The 20,634-nt window shown below is 48.0% G+C and overlaps 1 protein-coding gene across 9 annotated transcripts in view; it reads left to right on the top strand.

Moving 5' to 3' along the window:
• The window catches only part of TPST2 (tyrosylprotein sulfotransferase 2), a 39,168-nt gene extending 19,073 nt beyond the window's left edge, over positions 1-20,095 (top strand). For 3 of the 9 annotated variants that reach the window (XM_043529540.1, XM_043529541.1, XM_043529542.1), the window contains exons 2-7: positions 7,968-10,328; positions 11,397-12,328; positions 15,154-15,352; positions 16,603-16,653; positions 18,263-18,309; positions 19,623-20,095. In XM_043529540.1, the coding sequence (XP_043385475.1) occupies positions 11,481-12,328; positions 15,154-15,352; positions 16,603-16,653; positions 18,263-18,292 (1,128 nt within the window). In that variant the 5' untranslated portion in view covers positions 7,968-10,328; positions 11,397-11,480 and the 3' untranslated portion in view covers positions 18,293-18,309; positions 19,623-20,095. The remainder of the gene's footprint in view (positions 1-7,967; positions 10,329-11,396; positions 12,329-15,153; positions 15,353-16,602; positions 16,654-18,262; positions 18,310-19,622) is intronic. The other 6 variants (XM_037878530.2, XM_037878531.2, XM_037878533.2 and 3 more) reach the window with 3 other exon arrangements.
• The last annotated feature ends 539 nt before the right edge of the window (positions 20,096-20,634 follow it).

Genomic DNA, 20,634 nt, shown 5'->3' with positions numbered 1-20,634 from the left:
AATATTTCTTAGCAACAGACTCAAGTATTTGAAGCCTGTGCTCGCTCTTCTGTAATCCGTAGATCAAAGCCATCAAACCTGTTCTTGCAAAGTATTTAAAAATGGAGGTAAGCGCCTCCATATGTCCCAGTGTCAGAGGTTGTGCTTGAGGTTTGAGTTCCACAGAGAAACAATCTAAAATCTAAAATACCTTGAGCCGCTGCAGTTATGAACCAATGCCTTCCACGTGCAGCAAGATGCAAGACTGTTTCAGGTGTGAAGTTGATATTGAAAAGCTGCTCAAGCATAAATATGACCAAAGGGAAATAGAACACGAGAAATATCCTGAGGTTATTGCATTGTTTAGCACCTTCTGTCCCAAAGTGTTCCAGAGCGCTTCACGGATTGTGGACCCAGTCCTGCAACTGGCTATGAACAGGGAGCCACCGGCCTTTGTGCAGAGCATTTGAAGGATAGGAATGTGTGGCTCCAACCATCCCTGAATTGCAGCCATCTCTGGGTTGTAACTCTGCATTGGCTTGACTGCTGTATAGTGTTGTTATGCAGTTTAGGACAAGAATTGAAGAGGAATACCTCGTAATGGAAGTTAAAGGAGGCGTTTTAGGTAGCTGGAGTGTATTTACTTGAGTTGGAATTTGGCTAGGACATCTTTGAGCGATGCTTTAAAGGAAAAAAGATAGAAGAAATCAGAGCTGTATACTGTCAGCTGAAATCTGGTTAATTTTAAAGTTAGGCTGTTTCAGGGGCTAAACAGGCCCTTGAGCCTCCTGATGATTTTAATGGCTTTACAATCCGATTTTTCTCTCCAGTCTGTGGTGTGAAAGATGTACATGGAGAGGAACTGTCTATGCACAAACCAATGAGACTGACTAGCCACAAAATACTGTTGAAGATGCAAAGAAGACAATCTGGGAAAATAAAGATGCTTTGTCAACTTAATGGGGGCTTTTGAAGGTGAATAATACAGATAGGCGGCCAAATCCCATGAAAATTCTGTCCAATCTGGGCATCTAACTCCGTGAGGAGACTCAAGTGTTACATGTAGTACGAGTACACTTTTTGTTCAAGGAGATGGCCTGAAAGTAATTTTCTTTCTGGAATATTTGAACTTTGTGGGCTTTCCTCTTTGTAACTTGATTCTGTGTGTATGAAAGCAGCCTTGTGTCAGTGAGTGGCGTTCTTACAGTCTCTGGGCTCAGTTAAATCAGAATGAAAAGCTTTGTACATCTCTCCGGCAGTCTGTAAGAAAGGGAAAATGTAGCTAGTTGAAGCATTTGTTGGGGGTGGGCCGCAGACAAGCTCATGGTCATTAGCTGTTGGGCAGTGGAGAATTCAGAGCTAACCTCTCTCCATGTGTGTGGAGAAGGGATTCTCCATTCTCAAAACCAAGGTCCCAGTCCTGCCACTGACTAGACAAGGGTGTGCTTCTACGTACAATTTCACTGCTGTCATGGGGGGGCCCAGTCAGTTGCAGACATCGGGCTGTAGCACCATTTTCTCAACCCCAAGCCTTCAAGAATAGACCGGGTAGGGTTTAGTGTATTATCAGCACGGCCAGGCGCTCCTGTGCCCAGAGTGGTGAGGGCAGAGCAGGGCATTGCTAGTTCGGCACTCCTCTGCCGGGCTCACTGCATTTTGTATGCAGCATATGCAGACGCTCTTGGTGAAGTTTTTCTGCTTTTCAAATCCCCTGTTGAGTGGTGTGGCCAGGACTCAGATGGCCCATTGAAATCAGCACAGAGATTTGAAAACAAAACATGCGTTTCTACTCCCTGCCTTCTGTGTCCCCCACTCCACCTGCAATTCACTCGGCTGCCTATGCCCCTCCCTCCTAACATCCTTTTGTCCCTTTTCTTGCTCACCTTTCCTCTCTTCTGCTCTGAAAACCTTTTCCTTGTTACAAAAACAACTTCTCTTTCTTCATTCAGGTCTCTTGAAACAAGCTTTATATGGTTAATCCACCAAAACGCGAAGGGGGCCGCGGGAACAAACCTATCTGCAGCAGTACAAGATTAGACCTTTCACTTGTGTATTGTGTGGGTTCCCTGGGGTTGAAACAATAGATTGAGAGCTCCATGGGGCACAGACTAGTTTCCTCTGTGCTGCATGCAGATAGCCCTTAATGAATTTTCCAGCATCTGAGACACCCTTGAACAGGGCTAAACGATGTTTTAGGGGTAGTACTGCCCTTCAGAAGCAATTAAATTATGTTTAACAATAACTTCTCTGTGCACACAGTGGTGGTGTAGCCATGTCGGTTCCCAGAGCAGCTTTCAAGCTGTTCTTCAGGTCTGAGAAACTGTGAACTCGCAAGCTTGTCACTCTCACCAACAGAAGTTGGTCCATTAAAAGATCTCGCCTCCCCCACCTTCTCTTTCTAATAACTTACCTAGTGCTTGTCATTTTCAAAGTGGTTTACAAACACTAAAATGATACATTATCTTTTCCAACCATACAAAATCAGATAAAATTAATACGCACCAGGTTGAATACAAACAAGGGGAAGTAATTTTTCAAACAACACACAGTTAACCTTTGGAACTCATTGCCATTGGATGTTGTAATGGCCTAAGTATAACTGGGTTCAGAAAGAACTAGATGAGCTCATGAAGGATAGGTCCATCAATGGCAGTTAACCAAGATGGTCAGGGGTGCAACAACAAGGTCAGTGTGACCCTGAGCCTCTGACTGCCAGAAGTTGGGAGCAGAAGCCGGGTGGCTAACTCCAATTGCCCCGTTCTGTATGCTATGCCTGAAGCTCTGGTACAGACCACTGTCAGAGGCAGGACACTGGATTAGTTGGACCATTGGTCTGACCCAGGATGGTAGTTCTTACGTTCTTATAGGCAGTGCAGGCAGCAGTGTTTATAATTAAGGTTATCTGATGCTTTCCATTCTAAGACCCTGTTTTCAGTTGCTTGTAACTTTGTCAAACTATAACCGTTCAGACTGAAATTTTCCATTCTGGGTGTTTTCACGGTCTGAATTATTTGGGATGTTTTGGTTAAAATAGTTCAGCCTTTCCAGAGAACAAGGTTAGAGAAAAATACATTGTCTTGTCCATATTAAAAATAAGACTGGCTGTAAGATTTTGTTTTAAATTTTATTTTGAGAAGATCTAGCACTTCCATGCTACAGAGGAGGGACTTGACATTTGGCAGGGAGAGTCACCCTGGTGCCATCTCTATACAAATTTGCTCAAAAGTCGGCCAAGTTCTGAGCTTCTGAGTAACCACAATTTGCACGCGCTCGGTAGGGATTTGTTTGACAGCGACATTCCCTGAAAGTTCTCTCTGCACTGCACACGCTGGTGACTTTGAGAACTGTAATTCTGACTGGTCATAGCAACGGTGGGTGGCAGGGCATGCGAGTTTTGAGGTGGTGATAGCTATTCCTACTGGAGGTCCTGTCTTCACTACACCCTCCACCTCTAGTGGTCTCAGACGAGCTGCGTTGCTGTTGAATCACGGTTATGACGTTTGTAGATTCAGCCTCATGGATTCGAACAGTTTTCGACTTTGTAAATGGATGTTTGTTCCCTTTATTTTTTTCCGGTTCTCTCTCCTCATCGTGCAACTCTCTAAACCTGAAGGCCTTTGCTGAGTGGTGGCTCTGGGAGTTCCCGGAAGAATGTCTGCAGTGCACCTGTTCACCGTCCCCTGCAGAAAGCTGCTCCTTGCAGCTCCGTGGGCCTTTCAGAGACAGGCTGCAGCTCCCTCCCCAGATCTGCCATTTCACTAACAGTGGCGGTGAGAGTTAATTACAGCCCATGAAAGCTGTAGGTTCCACTCCCAGTCCCAGATCTCTGCTGCTAATTTTTGTGGCTCATGCAAATGAACGAAGGGTTTAGCCTGGGTAGGTGTGGGGCAGGCCTCTGCACATCACTTTGCTGAACAGCCACCGCCCGGTCCTGGAGCCCCTGCTGCTATTCTAGTGCTGGGCTCCCGCTGTGAATCTGGGCCAATGCACCCTGAGCCACTGGAGTCTGGACGCTGACCCTTCTCAGTGACAGGCCCGAATCCTTGTCATGTGTCTTGGGACTGGAAATGCAGATAATTCTCTCCGCATCTCAGCCCTGCTCGGCCTCAGGCCCTCTTATTCTGTTTCTTTGTCAGCCAGAATGCACCCTACATTCAAACAGTTTTAACCAGAGTAGGTCTTAGGTCAGTTTATGGAAACCCAAACGTTAGCCCCTTATGTGCGATTTCTCTAGCTGGAATATCCTCTCTGGAGGGATTTTCTCTTTATTTGCACAGAATCTATAATAACAAGTTTCAGAGTAACAGCCGTGTTAGTCTGTATTTGCAAAAAGAAAAGGAGGACTTGTGGCACTTTAGAGACTAACCAATTTATTTGAGCATAAGCTTTCATGAGCTACAGTCTCTAAGGTGCCACAAGTACTCCATTTCTTTTTATAATAACAAGGTTTCCAAGAACAATAGATGTGTGAACCACCTTGGCTGCAGTCGTGGGGCTTGTCTACTACACAAACAGTTCGTTCATGGCAAGCCCCCACTAGTCTGCTGTGCACTAACTGTCTGTGGACCCTGCTGATGCACATTAACAATGCGTTACACTTTGATCTAGTCCTCTTTGAAACAGATTAGATCAAAGTGCGTTAATGAACTGTTAAGGCATGTCAGCAGGGTCCATGTGGACCAGTGATTCTCAACCAGGGGTACATGTACCCCTAATGGTATGCAGGGGTCTTCCAGGGGGACATCAGCTCATCTCGATATTTGTCTGATTTTACAACAGGCCACATAAAAAGCACTAGCGAAGTCAGTACTACTAAAATTTTATACAGCCAGTAACTTGTTTATGCTGCTGTATATACTATACACTGAAATGTAAGTACAATATTTATATTCCAATCGATTTATTTTATAATTATATGGTAAAAATGAGCACATAAGCAATTTTTCAGTAATAGTGTACTCTGATACTGTTGTATTTTTTTATGTCTGATTTTTATAAGCAAGTAGTTTTTAAGTGAGGTGAAACTTGGGGGTATGCATGACAAATCAGACTCCTGAATGGGTACAGCAGTCTGGAAAGGTGGAGAGCCACTGATGTGGACCTCTGGTCTGTGGCAGGCTCTGGTGGTGAAGATTCATGCCCTAGTTTGCCATGAGCTAATTGTTTGTGTGTGTCCCTCCGTTCTGTATTACTGATTCCATTTGTGTTGTGTAACACAGCGCCTTGCGGGCAGGGTGGGGGCGTGTTTCATGCACTATGTCCCGTCGCTGTCACTTATGAGCTATTGTGTGCATTTAGTCACAGGCCACTCAGAGTTCACCAAACTAGTTAGTTATATATAATATTAATAATGTACTCCAAAGCCTCTGCTGTTGGTTAGTAACTATGACAATCAGCTTCCCCCAGACCTAGGAATTATTTGCTGAAGTTCTCTGCCCTGTGTTATGCGGGAGGTCGGGATCCCAATCGTCCCATCTGGCCTTGGAATGTGTGACTACGGCGATGGGGCACAATACTTGGAATCTGGAATCCTAGCGCTCAGTTGCTGGAATAACTGCTCTCTGTGGCTGCTGTGTATCCGAAGGAGACGTAATTAGGGACGGTGGTACCTGAAGTTAACGAGGCAGTATAACAAATCCAATTTCCAGCACTAAGTACTTGCAAATCCATGTAGCCAGAAGAATAAACATCTCCTCTGGAGCATGAATAATCTAAAACTGCATCTAGTCACGTTGATGTAAATAAAAAACGTATAATCTTTAGTAGCTGGGGCGAGCCGCGTCTCGCGTTCTGGCAAGCTGCTTTTTAATAGACAGGACCTACAGAAGAGCTTACTCCTTTTATTTTAATTTTGTTCTCAGTGGATCAGTGCACCAGCTTGTCTCTTCTGGAGGGCTGGGTAAAAAGTAGATTGTCATATGTGGAGAGCGGCTCCACTCTTCATTGCTCGTTGTCCGCCTCACACGGCAAAACTGTCAGGCTCTTGCAGAGAGATCTGGGTGGAGTTCCCCCGCCAGGCTTTTAATTAGCCCTAGAGTAGAGGCAGAGCTGACTGCCTTGTTCCACTCACACATCCTACAAATCATTAGCAGTTCTCCAGCGCTTCTGTACTGGCCCAACGCTACAGATACTGTCAGTCCGTTCTGTGAAGCAAGGGATGAAATCCCTGGTGCACAGGGGAAACTGAGGCAAACAAGTGCCTGCCTTTCAGTGGCGCTGAGTGCCCAGAACTCCAGTTGAAGTTAATGGAGCTGTGGGTGCTCAGCACCTCTGACAGTCAAGCCCCAGGTCTCGGGGGAACCTGTGTCAATGTCCAGGTGGGAAGGTGAGGTGCTGCACTCCGACCACGAGGACCTGCAGAGAGCTGTCTATGTGATGGGTCGGTGTGTAGTGTTACCAGCTGTGCTCACCAGACTATGGATGAGTGCATCATCGCCACCAGCAGCAGAAACCGAGGCCTGTCGTGTACGTGGAGAGCTCTCCTGGCGTCCGTGCTTAGCTCTGCAGCAGAGGGTGCTCCAGAAATACTGTGGAGAGAATCCCGTGGGCGCTAATCCTGGAGCCAGGTGGAAATCCCCTTCCAGCCTAATAGGCCTGGTCGCTGTGTGCAGCCAAGTGGTATGTGCTGCTTTGTGCCTTTTTGCTCCCTTCTGTCTCTGCCCCTTCTCTGCAGACCCTCCAGGCCCTTCACCCGAAAGGCGACTGGAGCCTGCCTTGCTGGTGCCCTGCAGAGGCACCAGACTTCTTGCAGCAGTTACGCTGGTAATGTTTTTATCCCTGGTTCAGAGCCATCTCCTGGAAGCAGCAAGTTGTTGTATGGTACGCAAAGAGGAAGCTAACAGTTGCAGATGCAGAAGACAGGGCTCCTTGGAAATCCAGGGGAGGGGTGCGTGTGTGCCCCGCGTGGGTGCCCATTTTGTTCCAATGTTAAGATCACTTCTTGTGGGTCTGCATGCTGCAGGTAGATTGTAAACGCTGCTGGGCCCCAGGGAGTTCCCTGTGCTAAAATCAGTTTCACAGACAACAGAGTGAAGGAATCAACCTTGAGCAAAATGTGGAAGAGTTTGTCGTCGCCAGGGGAATCTTGCAGCTCGCTTTGCAGGGGCCTGTGCTGATGTTTTATTTTGCTCTGGGGTTCACATTCCCTTGACTTTGCTTTGAGTGTTATGCTCAAAGGAGCCTAATTTTCAAAGCAGAGCTTGCTCAGAATTGCAGATGACCTCAGTCAAAGCCGAACACTGAGCTCAGGTTTGCCAGAAAGGCTTGTGAGCCTACGCAGCACTTTGGCTCTTGCCTGATTTCAGAGTTTGTAATGAAACGGGAGAGCAGGTGCTGTGCAGTGTCCTCTGGAGCAGGTGGCATGGTTCTGTTTACCAGTCGGGACTCTAATATATTCAGTCTGCCGTCCTCTCTGGCCTCACACATCCTGCCTGCTTCTGCCTGGCTCTTGCTCTCTCCGTCTCAGGTCTTGGGAAGCCAGCCTCCTCCCTCATTTGAGAGAGATTTTCATTGCTTTTTGCTTCTCCCTCTGCCTGTGCCCCAAGACTCTCCCTGAGTTTTGTTGTAATTCACCCGATGGACTTTGCAAGGTTTCCTTTCCCTGGGATGAGAGGAATATGATGCCAATGTCGCTTCATGGGCTCAGGGTTGTGATGCCAGGTGCATAGTCTTATTTTTAAGCCTTGTCTGTAGCTGAGACAGCCAGGTGACACTGCCAGTGTGTTAAGATGTTTAGGCTGATTTCTGCCAGCCAGTTGCTAGGTTTGGTGGAGACAGTGTATGATGAACATAACAGTTGTATCTCGCGGCTGCATGTCTTTTGGCTTTCAGGTAGACGTTAAAAGATTACTGATCTGTGTGTTGATAGATGCTGTTAAAACTGCAATATGGAAAACTGCACCCTGAGAATGAGCATTTTATTTCTAACCGTTCCGATGAATATCAGTTATCTGTAAACAAATCAGCATTGTGGGGTTTTTTCCCATTAGGTATTCATCGGCCATCTGTATATCTGAGCAGAGATCGGCCCACGGCAAAATGAATTTACCAGGGAAAGGTAAGTGTATCAAAAGAGGATCTGTCAGAGCGGTGGGGCCCTGCATGACATATTGGGAGTGAGTTAATGAATATTTCATGTCTGTGTCTGCACAGCCACTTCTGTTTTATTAATATTTTACCACTCTCAAAAACTACTAGAAGCGATTACTGATCTTGCTGTTATTAATACCTAATCAGAATGCAAAATAGGGGAGATTTTTAATTGCAGGGATTTTTTGTGAATTTGGGTTTGTATTGATCCTTATTGCTACCTTGGCCACAGCTCAGCTGTTCCTCTGCGTGCTGCATTTTGCTTTCTTTAAAGCCATGACTAAATTCTCAGTCTGGTTGAAGATGGAGTTTCTGGCTCTCTGGATGGCACTCCATCTTCGTCAATGTGTCCCATGGGTCAGAGCACCAGCCGCAAGTGTGCTGGGGTTTTACTGAGCAGCTGAGCTCTGGTGAAGCCTTTAGCTCTTTGGTTTCTGTTGATGAACTTATGTCCATAGGCTAGTAGGATTTTAAGTCCCTGGATCCTGTGTGGGAGGGAAGAAGCCGGGGAGAAGACAGTAACTGAGGACTTTTTCACGGATGTTAGGGCCAACGGGGTTTGTGCTGTAATCATGTAATCTCACCATCTGCATAACACAGGCCATAGAATTTCATCCAGCAGTGTCTGCAGTGGAGGGAATTAATCTTCCCGATGATGGACGTTCACACCAAGCCCTAGAACCTGTTGGTGAATGCTGCCGCAGAAGACTGCAGAAAGCAGCTCGAGCTTAGTTGCACCTTTGACCTCGCATTAGTGAGCAGGTCACTTGTGCTTGTTTAGGAACTCTGAGTTTAGGGATGGTTTAGTGACCCCATCTAATAATAGGTATTACTTGGGGTAGCAGTCTGGTCTCGGCAACACCCCTTTGGCTGCCCCACAGCAAGTGTACCCCTTGTTACCATTGGGGAAGGAGGGGGAGAGAGAAGTGACATGTTCCAGACACAGATGGAGTCAGCATCTGATCAGGGCTTAGAACCTACGGGTTCTTGTTCCCTAGTCATGTGCTCAGACAGCAGGCTGTCCGTATGTCTGTCACCCTGAAGCAGATAGACCCAGTATTTTAAGAGCTCTGTTTTCTTTTTAAATCGCTAGCAGGCAAGATTAGAGGCCAAACAGTCTCTGTAAATGCTGCATATTTGCCATCTGCCTTGGCAGTAGTTGAACAAGCACTGGATGGGCAGGAGGAGAGCTGAATAACATTTGAGATCACAGTCCCTGAAAGCAACTTTGTCCCGCACCCCTAGCCTGGCTCGCCATGCTGTCTGCACAGTGGAGGGCCGAGAACATACTCCGGGCTGTGCAGCAGGTTTCACTTCAGGATTCTGGCATGTGGCATGTTCTGGCTGGTCAGTTTTCCTGGAATCCCGTGTTTGTGGTGTCAGATTCACAGCACTCTACCCATTTCAGATGCCCAAATGAGCCATGTCCTCACCTCTAAGTGACCTTGACGAGCTAGTGGGGCTACAAGGGAATCCCGGTAGGAAATGTTAACCATAAACCGTATTCGCCTACCCCATTTAATACAAACTACCATCCTCCCTTTAAAATAATTTTTTTTACCTCTGTTTAGACTTTTGAACTACATCCCATTACAGTCCAGTTAGTCTGAATTTCTGTCCATTCCAGCTATAAAGGCTGTGGAGACCAGAGGCTAGTGGGCATTTTAAATTGCTTTTGGAGATGAAATATATTAAAAAGTCAAATGACCAATTCATCACTTCAGAGACATGTAACTCGATTGTAAAGTCCCTGGGCCCAGAACTGCTGCTCTTTGTACAGTACCATGCACAGTAAAGAGGAGCAGCGTGCCGGACACAGCCAGTGCCCTGCAGAGTGTGAGAATGGACTGCTCTGTGTGGTTACGTGGGCCATTGTTATGTGCTTGCTTTCATTAAGAAATTTTTGAGGAGAAAATATTTTTCTTAGGCAGTGTTTTGGATTGGCAGTGAAATAAAATGCACAGCGGTCCCCTTCCTCTCTCCCACGTTCAACTTCTGTCCAAATCCATGCATTGCAAGGAATTTACCCGAAAAGCCCTCTGACCTAGGGGTGGGATTGCAAAACCTGCACTAGTGGGTTCGGCCGGGAAAGGGGGAGGGATGGTTTGCCAGTTTTAACAGGAGCTTTGTGGAATCAGCAGAGCAAGAGACAGACTTGCAGGAGCAACAATCCTCCTGCCTGAATCTCCTGCAGAGAAGTCGGGTCTTCACGGCAGAGCCAAATGAAAGCTTCAGTGTTTCAAGGGGAAACTTTCTTTAAGGTCAGTTTCTGGCAGGGGAGTATTCATATTGGCAATGCTTGCTGCTAGTGTTTACACTAAACCTTCAAATAAGTAGTTTGTTTAATAATTAACCCAATTTGATGCTCATTAGCCATTGCTTCTGCTGAAGCAAACCCACCAACCTCCTGGAAATCAAATGGGAAGAGTTTTCTCATGTCATAGCTAATTTCTAATCAAAGTAAACAAATTTATACAGGAAACTTCTTGTTTATGGAACTGATGGAAGGGTTGTGTTGTGTACTTCAGTGAATATGTGTAATACAACAGAGGGAAAACTGCAAGAACGGATTGGGGACACATTTGGGATGGAGGGCAGTAAATCAGTCTGTCACCTTGGAGGTTGATGTTTTCTTGGCCTTCATGAGAAGGGAAAAGCCTAGCTAAGCCAAAATGCCCCTGTCCATAAATACAAAAGCTCTGCCATTGAGCTAGTAAAGAAAGGCTGGTGCTTTTGCTGCATTCCCACTCTTCCAGAATTGCTCGCATGGAATACCCAGGGCTTAGGGGGTTCTGTTCTGTTTTTACTTCAGTTCTTCTCTGTTTTGATGAAAATACTTGCTTCAGAGCAACACATATTTAATAGAAGGAAGTAATGGGATGAAGATAAGCCAAGGAAATTTGTTCTGGATGTTTTGGAAATACTTCCCAAAGGGTTTCCTGGATACGTTATTCTTAATTTCCTCTGCTAAACTGCTGCACAGCATTGCTGGTAAACAGGTACCTTCCTCCCCAGCAGCAAGGAAAGATCTCTTTACGCACCATCTGAAAATCACTTTGCCGTTCTTTTGGGGATGTAAGATGGTGATAAATCATGAGGTTGATTAGACCCTGAAATGGTCTCTCAGGAGTTGTGGTGGAAGCTGGAGTTAGTTCCAAGCAGACAAGGCAAATGGCTTGGCCAGGGCCAAGTTGAGGTGATCAGTAGATCTTTGTGTGATTGATTGGAGGCTGAGGCTCTCCTGGTGTCAGGTGGTTCAGTCGGAGATGGGCCAGGTAACCAGATGTATGCCCCTGACTTCTTTGAACATGTGCTGTTTTTCTTTGCAGACGCGCACGGGATTGGCTGCTTCCTAAGTGAAAGCTGAAGGCAGAGGACCCTTCGGTCTCCCAGCCTATGTGCAGAGGAACAGAATGCGGATCACCATGCGGCGGGTGTTGCTGGGGCTTGGCTTTGCTATTGCCCTGATGGTGACTGTGCACGTTGGCCAGCAGATGTTGGAGTGCCAGGAGCTACTGGGCAAGGGCTATGGCAAGCGGAAGCATGGGCTGATGAGACCAGAAAACGAAGAACTGGTCGTGGTGGACTCCAGTCGCGTCGAGTACCGGTACAGCAAGGAGATGCCTCTGATATTTATCGGTGGGGTCCCGCGGAGCGGCACGACTCTCATGAGAGCCATGCTGGATGCGCATCCAGAGATCCGCTGTGGAGAAGAGACTCGCATTATTCCCCGGGTGCTGGCAATGCGCCAGGCCTGGTCCAAATCTGGGCGTGAAAAGATGCGCTTGGATGAAGCAGGAGTGACGGACCAAGTCCTGGACTCTGCCATGCAGGCATTTATCCTGGAAGTCATAGCCAAGCATGGGGAGCCAGCCAGATATCTATGTAACAAGGACCCCTTCACGTTAAAATCCTCTGTCTACCTTTCCAGACTCTTTCCCAATTCCAAATTTCTGCTGATGGTTCGAGATGGCCGGGCTTCTGTCCATTCCATGATCACAAGGAAGGTAACGATTGCAGGCTTTGACTTGAACAGCTACCGAGACTGCCTGGCAAAGTGGAACAAAGCGATCGAGGTGATGTATTCCCAGTGCGTAGAGATTGGGCAGTCCAGGTGCCTGCCAGTCTACTACGAGCAGCTAGTGCTGCACCCCGAGCAGTCCATGCGTGTCATCATGCAGTTCCTAGACATTTCCTGGAGCGACGCAGTGCTGCACCATGAAGATTTAATAGGGAAACCAGGCGGAGTCTCTCTTTCCAAGTGAGTGTCTGTATGGCTGCCGCTGCTTTCCAAAGAGACTCCTGCCTAGACGGAGCGGGTTCTTGCCAAACCTTCTTGGGGCCTACCTTGTTGCTTATTTTCATGCCTGGTTTTCAGGAGCAGAGGGATCGATGCACCCAACTCTGCTGTAGCGTACTTGTGTGTGTCTAAGTAAAGAACTGCGTGAATGTCACAGTGGCGGTGTACCTGACCGTGGTTAGCTGCTTAGGTGAGGAGTTTTGAGATGGTGACATCTCAGTCGTCCGACTTGTAAATAAGGGGATGATTTCAGGCTCTGCTTTGGCAGAGTCCTATTGAAGGAGCTCCAGTTTTGGGGTAATCTGTGTCCCCTTTCTCTTTTTCTACCCATTCCCAAATATTTCTTTAAACATTGGATTACATTCCAGCTAGCACTGAATTGTTTTAGGTAGCATGCAGCTGAGGTTTCCTGACCTCCCACTGCCTCTTGCCCCGCGTAGTTCTGACATGATCATGGGATAAAGAAGTGTCTACGCACAACATGCGTGTTTAGAGCGATTTCATATTTTGAGCTTCTTGCTGCAGTTGTTTGTAGTGATCATTTTGGCTACTTGGTAACCTTAGACTAACCTAACCCAACCTCTAACTGTAAACACGGATATATAGGAACTAGCCAGACACGTCTGCCTTCTAACCGTCTTTTTCTGTTAGTTTTGTCCATCCAGAATGGGGAGGTGGAGGAGAAAGAACCCGCTGTATGGTTTTTCTCTTTCTCTGAGCAAGGGAAGGGGAGGACGTTGTCAGGCCATACTTTCCTCAACACTAAGGTTATGTCTGCACTGCAGTGAGACACCCGTGGCTGGCCTGTGCCTGTGAACTCAGGCTCGTGGGGCTCTGGCTGCAGGGCGGTTTAATTGCAGTGTAGACATTCAGGATGTCCCGAGCGTTGGGACCCTCCCACCTCGCAGGATCCTAGACCCTGTCCTCCAGCCCGAGCCCCAGAGATCTACACTGCAGTTACACAGCCCGTAGCCCGAGTCCCACGAGCCTGAGTCAGCTGGCACTGGCCAGCTGCAAGTATCTCTTTGCCGTGTAGACTCACCCTAAAAAGCTCTTCCCAAAGAGAGAGTAGCAGTGGAAGCTGACTGCATGTGATTTGTGATTCAGTACCCTTGTAAAATGCTGTCTCACGCTAGTCAGTGTTTTACTGGGTGTAGTTCTCTGAGTCACAGTTGAACTGATGCCCCAATATGCCCTGCTGTGTAACTGAGGCCCTAGCTGCTTGAGGGAGGGAGGGGAGGGAACAGTGATTAAAGTCCCATATTAGCTAAAGACCCCAGAGGGGCATTAGGGCCTCAAAGAGCACTTTATTTTCCAGAATTAGGGGCTCTCGCCCTGGTGATCAGCCCCAAGGCAAGTCTCTACATTGCTGATGCTAGTGAATGGGGGGTGTTGGACCAGTGGCTGTTGTGAATCTGTCGAGCCTCTTCGAGTCTGGCTCTCCGTGGTGTGTAAGGCGTGAACGTTGCAGATGCAGGAACTGGGCGCAGCTGAGCAGAGGGAGTGCCGAGGATGGGGAGCGTGCAGTTCACTCAGGGCTAGAGCTTTTCTCCTTTACGGCCTTGTCTTTCCCTCGCTATAAACCCTCCCCAGCCAAGGAATTGTGGTTTGTGGTAGCAAGGGAAGGGGAGAGCAGCTACTGTGGTAGATGCAGGCTTATTTCTTAGGGGAACTGATGGCCTCTGTTGGGCTTCGTATGTTTAAAAATCTGCTGAGAGCAAATAGGCCATTAACTTACTAGCGAATAGCTCATTAATTTACTAATGCTGCCCAGTTCCCGGGGTCTCATTTCCCATGACGTCCGTGTGGCAGGTAGCCACAAATTCCTTTGATTCTTCTCCTGTAGTAACTGGGGTGAGAGGTTTGGGCCGTAGGAATGCCTGTCCCTTCCGAACAGTGTAGAAATCAGTGACTGATCTCCAAGGCCTGACGGGGAGACAGGTTGAGATGGGTTATCTCAAGAGCCTTAGGCGCCCTGGATCCTTCATGGTCTGGTGGCACCTGCCGCACTCCAACTGCAGCCTCTTCTCGTGCATGTGCCAGAGATTTGTGTCCTGAATAAACAGAACTGTCTCTGGGGAGGGCTCTAATTTTCATGCCGATTATGTAAATCTGCCTAATTACAGGACGTTAACTTTGCTGTCTCAAAATGTAAAGGGACAGTTTGTGCAGTGAGAGAGGCTGCTCTGCCTTTGACTGCAGGGGCAGACTGTCGCTGCAGAGGGCGTAGCTCAGACTGGCAGCAATGCACTGATTGCAGTGGGGGACACGCTTTCCCTCGCTAGTGGAAACAGATGCAGATGATCTAACACAGAAGGCCCAGCAAGGAGGGCAGGACGAACGGGAGCGTCCCTAGGCCGGGAAGAGTGCCCAGGACTCCTTAGGCCACCTCAGCAGAGAGTGGGCAGCACAGCATTTCCCCTTCAGCTACTGTGGCAAGAGGTGGCACTTCGGGAAGGTTGAGGACGGGGATATATCAGTGACTCCGGTTCCCACACGGCTTTGCACTTGGGTATTGAAACACGTGGCATGGTGTGTTAGTGTTGGGTCTTTGGCCCTGCAGCTTCACCATCCTAATGATGGCACTGGTGCTTTACCGATAGATAGCTTTGAAGCCTCTGCTGTATGAGCTTTGTATCCTGAAGACGCTGAAAATATCTGAGCTACACGCGTCTCTCGGGCATTGAGAATGAGAATTCAAATGGCAATAACCCAGCTGCCGGCTCCTACGTATGAACACAACATACATCCAAAACCCAAGTGACTGATTTCTACTCTCTTTGCAGGATAGAAAGATCAACAGACCAGGTTATTAAGCCTGTAAACTTGGAAGCTTTGTCCAAATGGATCGGGCACATTCCAGGGGACGTATTGCAAGACATGGCCCAGATAGCACCAATGCTCGCTAGGCTTGGCTATGACCCATATGCAAATCCACCCAACTATGGCAACCCAGACCCTTTGGTAATCAACAACACTCACAGGGTGAGTATTTCTACTGTCCGCTTAGCACGATGAGCGTCACTGGATGATGATGGGAGTGACACACGTTACAAATACAAAACAGCCACAGAAATGTGGATTTATTATATGTAATACTGACTTACATACCTCTGCATTTACGCAAAGCTGTTAGCGCTAGAAAACTCCAGTCTCTCCCTAGTGGAAGACTCTAAAGAAATCGGTGCTTCATTCCGTAGCTCACCCCAGACTCACTCAAGTCAAGGGGAGGCTGGGTGCAGAAGGAATGCAAGGTCATGTCCTGGGACAATGCTCCTACTGCAGCTGTGCTAAGGCCAAAGAGACATTCCTCATAGGATTTGTGTGTGCTGCTCTGGAAATTACAGCCCCTGCTAGGGGGTGCTGCAGAGCCACGAGCTGGTTACTAAATGGAGGGATGTCTCCTCATGTCCTTGTTTCTGCTTGGGCCCAGGTCAAACTCTCCTCCCCTCAAAGGCAGGACTCCAGAAGGACCAGGCAAGTCCTGCACGAGGAGAACTAGCTCAGGGAGCTGCTATGAGATGGTGCTGATGGTTTATTGCAGTAATACCCAGAGGCCACAGTCATGGATGGGGTCCTGTTATGATATGCACAGAACCAAGGGCAGACTCTGTTTTCATGATCTAGGAGGTTTGGTACCATCTGTGTGCATGATGCATTGAAATACCAGCCCCTGGAGCTGGCTTGATTGGCTGCTCTGATTGTGGCTCTGGCTTTGAGGACTGTTCCAGTCCCTGCAAGCCATGTTAACAGCAGTGGAAAGTGGGATGAGAGGCTCTCCCAGGATCCAGACCCTGCAGGATTCCTGAGTAAAGTGGAGCCCTTCAGTTTTTGTCAACGTGAACGTGGAAAATGGTCATTGTAGAAAAGATCCCTTCTTAATGCAGTTTTTAAAAAATTCCCCCTTGCGTGAGAAGGGAGGGAGTGCAGGGCAGCCCAGAGAAACCACTTTTAGCAGAAGTCCTGAGGACTGCACCGCAGCCACTGTCCGATGCCAAACGCCATCTCTGTGCTGAAATTGTACCTCGGCCCACAGTGCTAGCGATCTGCCCAGGAGGGCAGAACAAAATCACTTCATGCACGATGCATACGCCAGGTTATTGCTCAGGCCTTTGAGGTTTGCTTCTGGTTCAGACACGCTATGACATGCCAGGCAGCTAATGGGGCAGAAGGGCTGCTTAAGCATCAGCTAGCCTGTACAAAGTGGAGTCACTCTGGTTTCATTCCTTCCATAGGTTATGAAGGGGGATTTTAAAACACCAGCCAATCTGAAAGGGCGTCTTCAGGTGAGAGCTCAGTGACTTCTCCAGGTTATACCTTCATTTCGGATGGATTCGTGGCATGTCTGGTCCCTCACATGAGTGCACAGAGTTGGGCAGCAGCTCTGTCCTTGGGATACCTGACTCACTTGCATCTCCTGCTTTAGTCCATCCAGATCTCCACTGCACAGTTGTTCCTCTGCCGTCACGCTGATCATGTCACGCCGATCATGTCACGCCAACCCTGCATCCTTTCACTGGTGTCCTGTCTGGTTGTATGAAATTTTAGCTGCTGGTCATCACTATCCAAGCCCTGCATACATTCATGCCCGCCCCTCCTTCCTGCTAACGTTATTTTCTCTCACTCTTGGCTTCTTGCTTTCTGTGGGGTGTCTGTGCATTCATCTGATACAAACACTGCCGCTGTCTCTAGTCCCTCCGGACACGCTCTCCTCCCTGAGGCCCCTGACTCTCGAACTGCTGTTCTGCGTCTTGCCATGTGTGGAGTGGGAAGCGGGGGGGAGGGGTGTCTAATCTAGAGAGTGTAAACGTTCCAGAAGATGGCTTCTGGTTCTGATCGTCCTCTCAGTGTATAACTGTTTCATGTGTCACTAATCAAACTGCTCCCTTTGCACGGGTGTACAGTCAGGAAGCACTTTACAATTTGGTGCAATCACACTGGCACTAGAGGTGAAGGTCAAAGAACTTTAAACCCTTTCCTCTATCCCCCTAGAAAATACTGCCTAAATAGATAGGACACAACAATATAAGGAAGGACTTTTTCACACAATGCACAACTGTGGAACTTGTTGCCAGCAGATGTTGTGCAGGCCAAAAGTAAAAGTGGGTTTAAAAAAAAAATTAGACAAGTTCCTGGTGGATAGGTGCTGTTAGCAGAGGTGGTCAGGGACACAACCCCATGCTGTGTGTATCCATAAGCCTGTCACTGCCAGAAGCTGGGCCTGGACAATGGGATAGATCACTTGATAAATTACCCTGTTCTGTTCATTCCCTCTGAAGCACCTGGCATTGGCCACTGTCAGAATACAGAATACTGGCCTAGAAAGACCATTGGTCTGACCCAGCACAGCCATTCTCATGTTCTTATGACACATGATAGCCTAATGGTCAACACGCTAGGGCTATGTCCAAGTAAGGGGCGTGGGAAACCAAGACTCTGCCTGTTTAATATGGGAACTGTTAAAGTAAGCAGTGATTTCGGCTGTCACAGTAGTATGTGAGGAGAAAGGCACCTCTCAGGTAGCCCGCATTAAAAGCATTCAGAGGTTCACAAGTGAAAATCATTGCTTTGAATTGCCAGATTCAGAAACTAGTGCAGCCTCCTGTGGATTGTGCTCCCTGCAGGAACCACCAGCTGCAGGTACTGAATGGCTGTCAGGTGTAGTCCCATGTAGAATGCCTTGCAGTGATGAAGATCTGGGTCACTGGGGAAGCCAAAATATCACAGGAGAGGTGGCGATTTCCTGGCAAAAGTGCATTCTCAGCCACTTACGTTACAGCATTGCCTCTGTCTCTGGACTGAGCCTTAATCAGCTCACTCTCAGAAGTGCAATGGGAGAGTTTGGGTTTTGTATGTGACTTCATACTAATCATTGCTTTTCTTGGATTATTTTAGGCGACTCAGAATACGTCTGCTTCTCACTGAAAATTAATGATTTCCAGGTAGGTTCTTGTGCTTTAGTTGGAAATCCTGCAGATCTGTTTGCATTGCTCTGGGCCTGGGGTTTTGCCTGCATAATTTCTAGTGCCTGTTGCTCTAGGTGTGCTCCTGAGACACATCAACTCCGTGTTCGGGTAATTGCTCCAGTTTGTCAGAATAATGCTGGTACTCTGCCAGACGGGTTTCAAAACGCGACTTCTTGCGTTTCCTGTGAAAACAGGTTTATTTGCCCAAAGTGTAAATGAACTGCTCGGTAACATCACCAGCCTGTAGCTCTGCTGAGAACGTGGAAATGTCCAAATGAACTGAGCAGTAGTTCTGTGTTGCAGGAGGAGAAGCTCCGATAACCCTCTAGGATGTGCCATTGACCTCCATGGATTAATTTAAAAAAAAAAAAAAAGTCAGACTAGTTTTTAATTAAAAAACAAAACAAACAGAACACCCCTGTAGTTCTTGCTTTCCCCTCTTCCCCTGAAAAAAAGCTTAAAGGTCTGTTTTTATACAATAATCCCTACGCTGTCTTGTAAACACAGTTGTGAGCACTTGTAAAATCTAAGGCCATCTCTACACTTACAAGTTGACAGCAGCACGGCTGTACCAATTCCGCTTTGCCGCTATACGAGCACTCGTGTAGCCGTGTTATGCTGATGGGAGAGCGCTCTCCGTTCGGCATAATAAAACCCGCTCAACAAGCGGCGGTAGCTGTGTTGGGAGGAGAGCGTCTCCCATCTACGTAGCGCTGTGCACGTGAGCACTTATGCCATCAAAATATGTCACTCGGGGGGGTGGGTTATTTTTTCACTCCCCTCAGCGACAAAAGTGGTGACATAAGTGCTAGTGTAGACATGGCCTGACATTTAGAATGTCCATTGAATTGGAAATGTTGTCTTGTTCTGAGTTTGAGACACAAATGAACATCACAATGATAATCATTGTGATAAAGACGACAAAAGCATTGAACAGGAACAGAGGGTATATTAGGCCTGGTCTACACTTACAGCTTATGCTGGCATAGCACTGTCAGTCAGGGGTTTGAAACCCTCCCCCCTCAGAAACAGAGCTATGCTGACAACAGAAGCAGCAGTTTGAGGTGTTCCTACAATGGCGGCGCTCCTCCTGTCAGTATACGGTGCATCTACACTGAGGGAGTAGGCTCTGCCGTGTAGATGTAGCACCAGTCTTGGTTCCTGACTGGGAGTTCGTATGTCTCTCACAAAGTCATTTGTAAGAGCCCTGGGTACAAATGATCATAGATTTGCTGTATTAGGTATATAGCTCATCCCTCTGACTAAAATACCTTTCTTCCTCCCCGCAGGATGTTGCAAGTGTCCTTTCATTGCCCAGCAGAGAAGGAATTTGCAAATGCAAAAGTGGAAATCTGTTATCCAAGCATATTGCTTGCTAATAATATTGCCAAAACGTGACTGCTGTACAAGGAATGTATTTGCATTTATTTGCAAAGGTCAAACATTTCACACTTCAAGTACCAGTTGTCTACCTTTTCTGAACACTCTGTGGTAAAGAGAAAAATCTGTGGAAATGAATTTTCTGACTGAACCTTCGAAGTGCATTGGAAAGAGATTTTATATTCAGTTACTTGAGGACTTTTTAAAGTTACATTAAAATTGTCTTGTAATTTTGTTCTCTAATTTGAAACCAGAAATAGGTGTAATAACCGCGTCGAGCCTTTGTTGTACAAGTGACAATCGGAGACCTGCCTTCTCTCATTCCTTCACTCGTAACGTACAGAATCTATTGCAGAGTTAATATATGAGGCCGTTCTGTTTCCGGCGTGGCTCAGTCTGCTTTATTTCCCGTGATGCGAGTGGTGTCCAGTGCAGAAGAATGTGTCCTAGGCGTGCGGGACCAAGCCCCCGCACGGCTGCTCGCTCTCCTGGGGTCCCCTCGTCCTGTGGGCATGGCTGGGGGCGCGCCGAGGGCATGGGCCTGGAGGGGGCTGCCGGGCTGGCAGGGCCCAGCCGGGTTGCTGGATGCCTGTGGGGGGAGCTGGGCCTGTGGGACCAAGGGCGGGGGCACTGGGGGGGGGGATATTGGGGGGTGCAGTGCTGGGGGACCCACCCTGGGGACCAGCTGGGTGCCCCCCAGGCCTGTGGGTGCGAGACCACGTGCGGTGGCCGGGTGCCCCTGGCTGCCCATGGGGCCTGGCAACCCCCTTGCTGGGGCGTGAGGGGCCTGGATCCCTGGGGGCAGGGCAGGGGCCAGGGGCGGGGCCCGGGGCCAGGCTGCTCCGCCTCCCGCCGCAGTCAGCCACTACCATAGAGAGGCGAGGCCATGACGGGCCGCTGTGTGGGCCGATCTGCTGCCGT

This window comes from Chelonia mydas, chromosome 15, assembly GCF_015237465.2.
Source record: "Chelonia mydas isolate rCheMyd1 chromosome 15, rCheMyd1.pri.v2, whole genome shotgun sequence".
NCBI classification, from domain to species: domain Eukaryota; kingdom Metazoa; phylum Chordata; order Testudines; family Cheloniidae; genus Chelonia; species Chelonia mydas.
Note: the sequence above shows the minus strand (reverse complement) of the source record. Positions and strands in the feature narration are given on the sequence as shown.